The sequence below is a fragment of the Ranitomeya variabilis genome, chromosome 5 (genome assembly GCF_051348905.1).
Source record: "Ranitomeya variabilis isolate aRanVar5 chromosome 5, aRanVar5.hap1, whole genome shotgun sequence".
NCBI lineage: Eukaryota > Metazoa > Chordata > Amphibia > Anura > Dendrobatidae > Ranitomeya > Ranitomeya variabilis.
Window position 1 is genome coordinate 338765885 of NC_135236.1, and position 12052 is coordinate 338777936.

The 12052-nt window shown below is 47.3% G+C and overlaps 2 protein-coding genes across 5 annotated transcripts in view; one reads left to right on the forward strand and one right to left on the reverse strand.

Annotated features, from left to right (window-relative positions):
* The window catches only part of COG5 (component of oligomeric golgi complex 5), a 413551-nt gene extending 404767 nt beyond the window's left edge, over positions 1-8784 (reverse strand). For both annotated transcript variants that reach the window (XM_077264784.1, XM_077264785.1), the window contains exons 1-3: positions 8651-8784; positions 6744-6883; positions 6231-6288 (exon numbers count right to left, since the gene is read on the reverse strand). In XM_077264784.1, the coding sequence (XP_077120899.1) occupies positions 6231-6288; positions 6744-6883; positions 8651-8717 (265 nt within the window). In that variant the 5' untranslated portion in view covers positions 8718-8784. The remainder of the gene's footprint in view (positions 1-6230; positions 6289-6743; positions 6884-8650) is intronic.
* Positions 8672-12052, forward strand: part of DUS4L (dihydrouridine synthase 4 like) — a 41452-nt gene continuing 38071 nt past the window's right edge. The window contains exons 1-2 of one of the 3 annotated variants that reach the window (XM_077264798.1): positions 8672-8790; positions 11144-11268. In XM_077264798.1, coding sequence (XP_077120913.1) covers positions 8716-8790; positions 11144-11268 — 200 coding nt within the window. In that variant the 5' untranslated portion in view covers positions 8672-8715. Of the gene's footprint in view, positions 9065-11143; positions 11269-12052 lie in introns of all 3 variants that reach the window. The other 2 variants (XM_077264797.1, XM_077264799.1) reach the window with 2 other exon arrangements.

The window sequence follows — 12052 nt, forward strand, 5'->3', positions numbered from 1 at the left end:
ATAGAACTTAGATCCCCATTGATTCTAAATACTGGCCTGGCTCTAGTGACCGTAATACAGATGATGTGCAGACATCTGACTATTCCTGATTCTGTGACTGAACATCATATGTAATCCAATAAAAAGAAAATCATACAACTCAAAATTACATCAAGTCCTTAAAGGGGGTTTTCCCAGGAACAAAAGTTCATATAAATTAATAGATCTTGGAATAATAATCATTTCCACAATTGGATGTGATTAAATACAATGTCCCTGTGCTGAGATAATCTTATAAATGTTCCCCTGCTGTGTACTGTGTAATGGCTGTGTCTGACCGTACAGGGACATCCAAAAGAGAAGATACAGGATACAGATATCACAGCTTTTTGTGAGGTAAAACATTTCCTTGCTTGCTTTTAAAACAATGTTTTATTTCAAAGAAGACAGAAGTATTCTAGGAGTGATACCTTTATTGGCTAACCCGAAAATAATATGTTTGCAAGCTTTCAGAGCACAGTGGCTGCTTCTTCAGGCAAGATTACAAACTTTGCTGTTCATTTTTTCATTTTGCCTCCCAAAGATCGCAGTAAGGCTTGGCGCACATTTATCCTGCACTCTGCGTTGAGCGCCTACACCGGGGTTTCCATATAAATCTCTGAAATAAATGATTCAGATGGAGCCCCTGGCGGAAGAATCCCTATAATGAGGCAGATTGAGGCACTGTGGTTGCAGTCTGACATATAATCAGATGGTGTCCGTCTTTTTAGGATTGCAGAAAAGTGGTGTCGGCCACAGTTTTGTTTCCTTCTGAAACGAAAAACAAAGCTAAGCAGAGGCCAGATGGACTCCAGAGTAACTCTGCTGCCTCATTATAGTGAATGGATCCTTCGGGGGTTTCATCTGAATCACATCACTCAGAGATGATGGAAACTCCAAAGTAAGTGGTCAGTTAGAGCACCAGAGAAATGTGATCCTAAACGTTATATAAAATGTTCCCAATAAAATCTTCAACTCAATCCACAAAAAAAGTAAGTCCGCACTCAGGTATGTCATCTGTTAATGGAAATATAGGGGGCTACCATGTTACTGGTAGTACAAAGGCTCTGAAAAAGAGAAATGGCTCCTCACCCCCCCTAAAAGAAATTCAGCAAATTCTATGCTCCCAAATGCCCCCTCCCTTCTGAGACCCTCAGTGTACCTAAACCACATATAGCGTCCACGTTTGGCATTTCTGAAGTGATGAGAGCCTGCCTAACTTATGTGTTAAGAAGCACGGGCTGGGCATAACGTACTGGTGACTGCAATGTGCTGGTCACTACAAAGGCAGATTGCAATTTTCACTTGGCAACATCCACTGCTGCTTGTTTTTTCACAAATGAATGCAAGTCATACCGAAGAAATTTTACCACTATCATGAAGTACAATATGTCACGAAAAAAACAATCTCAGAAACACTGGGATCCGTTGAAGCGTTCCAGAGTTAATACCTCATAAAGTCTTCAATACAAATAGTGAAACTCATATATTACATTACAGTCATTACAAACAAACAGTGATCTATTTCAAGTGTTTATTTCTGCTAATGTTGATGATTATGGCTTACAGACAATGAAAACCCAAAAGTCATTATCTCAGTAAATTAGAATACTTTATAAACACCAACTTGAAAAATTATTTTAACATCCGAAATGTTGGCCTACAGAAATGTATGTTCAGTAAATGCACTCAGTACTTGGTCGGGGCTCCTTTTGCATCAATTACTGCATCGATGCGGCATGGCATGGAGGCGATCAGCCTGTGGCACTGCTGAGGTGTTATGGAAGCCCAGGTTGCATTGATAGCAGCCTTCAGCTCGTCTGCACTGTTAGGTCTGGTGTCTCTCATCTTCCTCTTGACAAATACCCGTCACGATCCATTTTTGGGTTTGTGGTAGATCTGGTTCCATGGAGTTAAACCTTTTTTCCTTTTGGACTATCGGGGGTCAATATCAGTGTTCCCCCGCTGGCAAGCTGGTGCAATTGTACTGCTGCTGGGTCAGCTGATGTGGGGGGTGACCACACCCATCATCCTTTAAAAGGTCACCTGATGCATCAGCTGACTGTCGGTGTTAAGGTACCTTCACATTAAGCGACGCTGCAGCGATAGCGACAACGATGCCGATCGCTGCAGCGTCGCTGTTTGATCGCTGGAGAGCTGTCACACAGACCGCTCTCCAGCGACCAACGATGCCGAGGTCCCTGGGTAACCAGGGTAAACATCGGGTTACTAAGCGCAGGGCCGCGCTTAGTAAACCCGATGTTTACCCTGGTTACCAGCGTAAAATGTAAAAAAAACAAACACTACATACTTACATTCGTGTCCCCCGGCGTCCGCTTCCTGCACTGACTGAGCGCTGGCCCTAACAGCAGAGTGGTGACGTCACCGCTGTGCTGTACTTTCACTTTCACTTTACGGCGCTCAGTCAGTGTGGGAAGCGGACGCCGGGGGACGCGAAGGTGAGTATGTACTGTTTGTTTTTTTTACATTTTACACTGGTAACCAGGGTAAACATCGGGTTACTAAGCGCGGCCCTGCGCTTAGTAACCCAATGTTTACCCTGGTTACCAGTGTAAAACATCGCTGGTATCGTTGCTTTTGGTGTCAAACATGACGATACACGCCGGTCTGACGACCAAATAAAGTTCTGAACTTTGTTCAACGACCAGCGATATCACAGCAGGATCCTGATCGCTGCTGCGTGTCAAACTAAACGATATCGCTAGCCAGGACGCTGCAACGTCACGGATCGCTAGCGATATCGTTTAGTGTGAAGGTACCTTTAGAGCAATCTGCAGTGACCAAGCTGGAGTAAGGAGCTCTCTGGGTGCAGTGGTGCTTCTGCTGAGTTCGCTGATCTGGAGTCTTTCTTCTGCTGTGCGGAGCTTTGCAGCAGAGAAAGCTAATTGGGAAATTTTTGTTACCTTGTCCCTTTGGTGTCTGTCACTTCCCCCTGTGTTTATTATCTGCAGTGGTGCGCTAGTGTCCGTCACTGGCTAGGGCACTAGCCAGGGCAGAGTTAGGTGACAGTTAGGGACAAGGTATCCTGATGTGGGGGTGGGGGGACCCGCATAGGGCGTTCGGGGAGTGCAGGGTCCAGATCAGGTTTGAGCTCAGGTGGTGACCATTCCCCATTCCTTACTGGTAGGGCCTTCCTCTCACCTATACCATCCCCGTTGTATGTGTATTGTGCTGTCAGCTGACCGACCATCTGTTACGTTGAGTCACACCGTGATAGTCACCTCGTGACAATACTCCATAGATTCTCTGCGGTGTTAGGGTCAGGCGAGTTTGCTGACCAATCAAGCACAGTGATGCTGTTGTTTTTAAACCAGGTATTTGTACTTTTGGCAGTGTGGACAGGTGCCAAGTCCTGCTCGGGAATGAAATTTCCATCTCCAAAAAGCTTGTCAGCAGAGGGAAGCATGAAGTGCTCTAAAATTTCCTGATAGACGGCTGTGCTGACTTTGGTCTTGATAAAACACAGTGGACCTACATCAGCAGATGACATGGCTCCCCAAACCATCACTGATTGTGGAAACTTCACATTAGATCTCAAGCAGCTTGGATTGTGGCCTCTCCACTCTTCCTCCAGACTCTGGGACCTTGATTTCCAAATGAAATGCAAAATTTACTTTCGTCTGAAAACACCTTGGACCACTGAGCAACAGTCCAGTTCTTTTTCTCCTTAGACCAGGTAAGACGCTTCTGGCGTTGTTTATTGGTCATGAGTGACTTGACACAAGGAATGTGACACTTGTAGCCCATGTCCTGGATACAGCTGTGTGTGGTGGCTCTTGAAGCAATGACTCCATCAGCAGCCCACTCTTTGTGAATCTCCCCCAAATTTTTGAATGGCCTTTTCCTAACAATCCTTTCAAGGCTGCAGTTATCCCTATTGTTTGTGCACATTTTTCTACAACACTTTTTCCTTCCACGCAACTTTCCATTAACTCCTTACTGACAGAGCCAATTTTGTCCTTAATGACGGGGCCAATTTTTACAATTCTGACCACTGTAACTTTATGAGGTTATAACTCTGGAACGCTTCAACGGATCTCACTGATTCTGACACTTTTTCCGTGACATATTGTACTTCATGATAGTGGTAAAATTTCTTTGATATAACTTGCGTTTAGCTATGAAAAAAATGGAAATTTGGCAACAATTTTGAAAATTTAGCAATTCTCAAACTTTTAATTCTTTTGCCCTTAAATCAGAGATATGTCACACAAAATAGTTAATAAATAACATTTCCTACATGTCTACTTTACATCACGATTTTTGCAAAAATTTTTTTGTTAGGACGTTATAAGGGATAAAAGTTGACCAGCGATTTCTCAATTTACCAACAAAATTTAGAAAACTGTTTTTTTTTGTTTGTTTGTTTTTTAGGGCTCACCTCACATTTGAAGTGAATTTGGGGGTTAAATATAACTGAAAATACCCAAAAAGGACACAATTCTAAGCACTGCACCCTCCAAGGTGCGTAAACCCACATTCAAGAAGTTTAATAACCATTCAGGTGCTTCACAAAAACTAAAGCCATGTGCAATGAAAAAATTAACATTTTACTTTTTTCACCAAAAATTTACTTTGGAACCAAGCTGTTTTACTTTCACAAGGGTAACAAGAGAAAATGAACCATGAACCATAAAATTTGTTGGGCAATTTCTCCTGAGTATGCCGATACCCTGTATGTGGAGGAAAACCACTGTTTGGGCGCATTGCAGGGCTCAGAAGGGAGGGGCATCGTTTGACTTTTTGAACGCAAAATTGGCTGGAATCAATGGCTGGCGCCATGTCGCGTTTAGAGACCCCCTGATGTACCTGAACAGTGGAACCCCCCCAATTCTAACTCCAACCCTAACACAGTCCTAACCTTAATCCCAACCCTAACCCTAGCTCTAACCTTAGCCTCAACCCTAACCCTAGCCCAAACCGAACGGAAAAAATTACATTTTTTTTCTACTTAGTATTTTTACCTAAGGGGGTGTTAAAGGGGGGTTTGATTTACTTTTTTTTTTTGATCACTGTGATCTCATGCGCCCGCCATTTTCTTCCCGGAAGAAGACACCGAAGGCCGGGGGACAGGACAAGGGGGACCCCATTTCTCTCTTTTCTGATGTGCTAGATCATATCAGAGGAAAGAGAAATAAATGGGAAATCTGATTTTTTTTTTTTTTTTTGTGGTCGCTGTTATTCGGTGAATACCGATGATTGCAACACTGGGGATGGCAAAAACCAACCCGAATCATGTTCTCCGTGGTCTCAGCTTCCCCTGGTAGCAGAGACCCCAGAGAATTTCCGACACTGGGTGAGGCTATAGCCTAATTTCTCAGCGCCGTTAAAATGCGGAGCTGAGAAATAAGTGGCATTAACTGCCGCCGTTAAAAGGCGTATCGGCGGTTGTTAAAGGGTTAATATGCTTGGATACAGCACTCTGTGAACAGCCAGCTTCTTCCTTGTGGAGTGTGTCAATGACTGCCTTCTGGACATCTGTCAAGTCAGCAGCGTTCACATGATTGTGGAGCCTACTGAAACAGAGTAAGGCTGCCGTCACACTAGCAGTATTTGGTCAGTATATTACATCAGTATTTGTAAGCCAAAACCAGGAATGGAACAATTAGAGGAAAAGTATAACAGAAACATATGCACCACTTCTGTATTTATCACCCACTCCTGGTTTTGGATTACAAATACTGATGTAAAATACTGACCAAATACTGCTAGTGTGATGGCAGCCTAAGGGACATTTCTTAACGCTTAGGAAGCCTTTGCAGGTGTTTTATATTAATTATTCCAATTTACTGAGACAATGACTTTTGGGTTTTCATTGGCTGTAAGCCATGATCATCAACATTAACAGAAATAAACACTTGAAATAGATCACTCTGTTTGTAATGACTATAGAATGTATGAGTTTCACTTTTTGCAGTGAAGAACTGAAATAAATTAAGTTTTTGATAATATTCTAATTTTGTGAGAAGCACTTGTATATGTGCATATAAAGTATACTGTCAATCTCAATCACTGGACTCCTCAGCACAGAAAGAGCAGGGATACACATGTATAAAATATACAGTAAGTTATTCTGGATCCTTTTCCAAAACAGCTTCACTTTAAGAATTATTGTAAAATGCTACATCCAAATTAATGAATTCAATATACAGATAATCTAGTAGAAATATAACCAAGAATCAAGAACTTGCCTTCTAAGGACTCCATTCCTGTTGCCTGTGCCAAAAGGTCTTCATGTCTTGCAACCACCTAAAAAGATGAAGGTACAGCGTTTCCGAGTGACTATTTGTACCAAAAAGCTACTGAAAAAAAAACACCAGTTAAGAACTATTAAAAAGTCCCCATAAGTCCCATGTATGCAAAACAACTCCTTCCAGAAGGAAGAATCCAGTATCTCCACCAACAGGTACCTGCAATAAGTGGCCACCTTGTAGGACAACATCTGACCTAAACATCTACAGTGCCTGGCTCTGCTCACTTCTACACTGGAGATGAACCAGGTGGAGATGTAAATTTGGTACGCTACACCACAAATCAGGGACTGGAGTAGGATTTGTGCTAAGAAGCACAAAGAGGTATTCTTAATAAATCCGGAGTGTCTGACTCAGCACATCAAGGCAACCCTGTATCGGGCCCAGCCTGTCCGTCTGTGCACAAACATAGCTACATGCACAGCAGCACACACACTACACAGCCATGCCCACCTGTAAGTGCAGCTCCTTATCCAGCTGACTGATGCCCTGCGCCAGCTTTGCCAGCTGCTCTGCGATCACAGCCTGGTGAATAGATTGGGAAGTATAGGTTTTGACATCAAAGTCATCACGTAGAAAATCAGTGTAGCAATCTGAAATACAGAAGGATTTCTCATGGAAAAATATCAACAAAAAGATATACAACCCCCAGCACCACCATGAGCTACACAGACACAATGGTAAGTCTGCGGGTCCGTATACAAACACTCTGGGCGGCACACAGACGCAAAGACTTAGTAGTGAGATGGTACACAGCTCTGTACGTGCAGCTCATGCAGGGGAGGAACACTTCGGAGCAGTGTTTCCACTAATCGTACAGGGACATCGGGACCCGGACCCCCAACAATCGGCAGCACACAGCAATCACTATGAAACAATCAAATGTTTAAAATTAAAGTTACCCTTTAGGGTAGTCTGAACAGGGGAGTCTGGCACCATTCAGTAATGCTGGGGATGGAGAGTGCTAGCTCCACAGCGCTGGGAACAAGGAGGTAAGGTGCCACATAGCAGTGCTCAGGACGCAGGGCTCGGGACGCCAGGCTCGGGGCGCGAGGCACGGTTCGGGGCGCAAGGGCGCGAGGCAGGGCTCGGGGCGCGAGGGCGCGAGGCAGGACCCGGGACGCAGGGGTCGGGACGCAGGGGTCGGGTGTGTGGCAGGGCTCGGGATGCAGGGGTCAGGCGCGAGGCAGGGTTTGGGATCTTGGGGTCAGGCGCGAGGCAGGGCTCGGGATGCAGGGGTCAGGCGCGAGGCAGGGTTTGGGATGCTGGGGTCAGACGCGAGGCAGGGCTCGGGACGCAGGGGTCGGGGCGCGAGGCAGGGCTCGGGACGCAGGGGTCGGGACGCAAGGGTCGGGTGTGTGGCAGGGCTCGGGATGCAGGGGTCAGGCGCGAGGCAGGGTTTGGGATGCTGGGGTCGGGGCGCGAGGCAGGGCTCGGGACGCAGGGGTCGGGGCGCGAGGCAGGGTTTGGGATGCTGGGGTCAGATGCGAGGCAGGGCTCGGGACGCAGGGGTCAGGCGCGAGGCAGGGTTTGGGATCTTGGGGTCAGGCGCGAGGCAGGGCTCGGGATGCAGGGGTCAGGCGCGAGGCAGGGTTTGGGATGCTGGGGTCAGACGCGAGGCAGGGCTCGGGATGCAGGGGTCAGGCGCGAGGCAGGGTTTGGGATGCTGGGGTCAGACGCGAGGCAGGGCTCGGGACGCAGGGGTCGGGGCGCGAGGCAGGGGTCGGGACGCAGGGGTCGGGACGCAGGGGTCGGGTGTGTGGCAGGGCTCGGGGGGTCGGGTGTGTGGCAGGGCTCGGGATGCAGGGGTCAGGCGCGAGGCAGGGTTTGGGATGCTGGGGTCGGGGCGCGAGGCAGGGCTCGGGACGCAGGGGTCGGGTGTGTGGCAGGGCTCGGGATGCTGGGGTCGGGGCGCGAGGCAGGGCTCGGGACGCAAGGGTCGGGGCGCGAGGCAGGGCTCGGGACGCAGGGGTTAGGCGCGAGGCAGGGTTTGGGATGCTGGGGTCAGACGCGAGGCAGGGCTCGGGACGCAGGGGTTAGGCGCGAGGCAGGGTTTGGGACGCAGAGGTCAGGCGGGAGGCAGGGCTCGGGACAGAACGGTCAGGCATACAGGTGACATACTGGACAATAACCAGACGCTGACAGTACAAGGTGACATGGCTGCTGTGGGAAAGTTGCCATGATGCCAGTAAGATGAGTGCTGGCTGTACAGCAGACGTGTTGGGCGCCTGGGTACACCGCATAGATCACAATATATAGGTAACCAGCGCACAATGTAACCGGTGCCATCACATGGCTGACACACACAGGAGTACGGCCAGCACTCCTCCCGCACATAAGCCGGCCGTGTCCACACTCACCGTCCCGCATCATCTCCCTGACGGACGCCGGTCCTCCTAGCTCTGCAGAACTCTTCCTGCCCTCCATGTTGGATACAGAAAGCTGTCACTGCCAACCAACCAGGTTCCACGTCATCATCCTGCGCCCGGTGACGTCACTGGTAACCAACGTGTTGGGGAAGGAGCAGTGGAGCCGGCTGAGCGGGCAGGTAGTGCGGGAAGGGGCGCAGGTCTGCGGTACCACCGGGTGCGGGCAACCACCTGCTGACACCGGAGAGCAGCCGCCATCTTTCCATAGAACTAACGTAGCGTCCAGCTCTGTGGCGTGTACACATGGAGCAGAGAGCGGTCACTGGGTCACACGGCCATGGCAGCAGCAGCGTCCTAGTGTCATAGCCGTAGTTACACCTCAGCGGTCTATATGTGTCTGATCAGGTGCGGTATACGGGTCACTACGGATAACAGCAGCGCCCCCGGAGCAGCCTCATGGATGGGCCACACACAGGCGGGTCTCCGGGACACGGGGTGATGGTGCAGCCGCTAGGGTCACAGGCGGTGGAAGGCTGTGTTCACACGTTAGGGGGGGGGGTTTACTACTTTTTTATGCAAATTTTAGCTGTGTTTTACAGTCCCAGCAAATTCTATGGAATGTCAGAAATCTCATGCACACACTTTTTTCCCTGACTGAAAAAGTGATGAGTAAGGGTAAGTTCAACACTGGGTGTTTTTGCTGCTTTTTTATGCTAATTTTCAGCTGCTTTTTACAGTACCTGCAAAGCCTATGAGATTTCAGAAATCTCATGCACACACATTGGGTTTTTGTGTGATCAGTATTTTGTCACTTCTTTCAGCGTTTTTTCAGCGTTTTTCACCCATTGACTTGAATAGATGGTGAAAAAAATGCTGCAAATACGCAAGGTTGACTTTTCTTGCAGCGTATTTGCTGCAGAATCCTCAAGCAGAGCCGGATGTGCCATCTAGATGGCAGGCTGCGTGATGCGTCCATACAGTCTGTCATCCAGCAGAGCGGACCCAATCCTCAGTCACTTGAATTGGGGGGTCTGACAATACAGTTTTTGACACGATGTCATATGCATGACAGCGCGGCAATCACCGCTTCTGATTGGCAGGAAATTCGCTCAGCTGTGATCGGAGGTGTAAACTCACCTTCGATCACTGGTGTCAGCTGATGGGACTACTGCTCCCATCATCTGACACCTACAGCCGCTAATGACAGTGACAGCAGGAGCGGTGGATGGGAGTTTTCATCTGCCCCTCCTGCGCTATAAATAATAATAATAAATAAAAAACAGTGGGTTCCCCCTAATTTTGATAACCAGCCAGACAAAAGTCACAGCTGGGGACTGCAACCCAACTGCAACCCCCAGCTATCAGCTTCAGCAAGGCTAGTTATCAAGAATAAAGGGGTCCTCATGCCTTTTTAAAAAAATAAATAAATAATTAAAAAAAAAACAGCATAGGGTCTCCCCCATTTTTGACAACCAGCCTTGCTAAAGCTTACAGTTGGGGGCTTTTTATTCTCAGGCTGGTAAGGGGCCATTGATATGGGCCCCCCCAACCTAAAAATAGCAGCCCGCAGCTGCCCAGAAAAGGCGCATCTATTAGATGCCCCAATTCTGGTGCTTTCCCCAGCTCTTCCCACTTGCCCTCTAGCGGTGGCAAGCGGGGTAATGAGGGGTTAATGTTAAAACACCACACAGTTTTGACCATTTTTTTTATTATTCTGCCATTCCAAACAAAGCCCTCGATCTTCTGTTCTTCTGTAATAGAAATAAAATAATAAACCAACAGTATTACTCCCTGATCCGTCGCAGTCCAATATAACGAGTGTCCCACGCAGTATCTGGGGGAGATAAAGCTTAACACCGGGAGCGCTGATAATGGGACCGCTCCCAGCTGTAAGCTACTGGGGAATGAAGGAGACGCAGCGGGCGCAGGCTCAGTAACTAGCGGTGACGTCACTGACCCTGCGCTCCCTCACAGCCTGACCTGAGGTAACCCTGGACCGTGGGAAAATGCCGGGGAAGAGGATACCGCAGGTAATGTATCTTTTTTTCTCTGTGTGCACTCAACTTTATTGGCATGCACAAAGAGAAAAAAAAACGCATGAAAAAAACACAAAAAATACCACACCTAAACCTGCCTAGATGATCAGGTTTTGCTGCAGAAAAAAACGCCCTGTGTGAACTTACCCTAAGAGCAAAAAAATGCAGATATCGGGTTTTGGAAAACTCAGGAGCAGCAGGCACTAAACTATCAGCGTGAAAAACACAGCAATAAATGTTTTTTTTTGTTGTTTTTTTTAAAGCAGCTTCTTTACCACCAAGAGATCAGGTCATGCCTGCAGAAAAAAATGCAATGTGTGAACATAGCACATTCATAGTAAATCCCTTTATGTGAATGTTCCCTCAGAAGCCTCGTCACCCATCCACCGCGGAGAAGCTCGGTCTCTATGTCTGAGCGTTCCCTGACTGCTGTTCTGTTCTTCTCTAGGCCTCATCTGCTGCCATGCTTCCTCAGCAAGGAGATAATCCAATATGTCTGCTACAGGACCCGGCCGAGTTATTCAGCTCTAATAATCTAGTGAAGATCTGTGCACCCATGGTACGGTATTCCAAGTAAGTGCTGCTCAGGACTGTTAAAGGGAGTCTGGCAGCAGAATTTGCTATGTAATTTGAGAGCAGCATAATGTAGGGGCAGATACCCTGATTCCAGCTATGTGTCACTTAGATCACTGGGTGCAGCAGTTGTGATACAATCAGTGTTTTTAGATGTAGCAGAGCTCAGATAGAGCTGCCCACACCCCTGATTAGCAGCTTTCTGTGTACATTGTATTTTGACAGTAAGCTGCTTATCAGAGGTGGGGTTGGAGTTGGACCAAGTGAGCTGTAGTTCTCTAGTGATAATCTGCTGATAAAACACTCATTGTATTGAAACTACAGCACAAAGCCTAAGAAGTGACACATCACTGAAATTAGTGTCTCAGCCCCTACCTCATGCTGTCCTCAGATTGCAAAGCTAAAACCTGCTGACAGATTCTCTTCAAGTATTTTGGTTTAATTTTCCTTAATCTTATACATAATTTTCAATGTGAATATTAGTCATAGGGCAAATTACTGTAAAAAATGCAGAAACTCTGACCGATTCCCTGACATTGCAAACTATGAGACAGATCCTTAGTAGCATTAGATCTGTCATAATGAACAGAGGCCAGTATGCAATAATGCCAGCAGAGCAGGAGTGAGCAAGTTATTTGTCCAAGGGTCCACCTGAGACTGCTGTGGAGGGCTGAAATTAATTCTGCTCATTATTATTGTTTTATATTAATTGCTATCACTTAAAGGGAATCTGTAACCAGCTTTTTGCTACCCCATCGGAGAGCAGCATTATGTAGGGACAGAG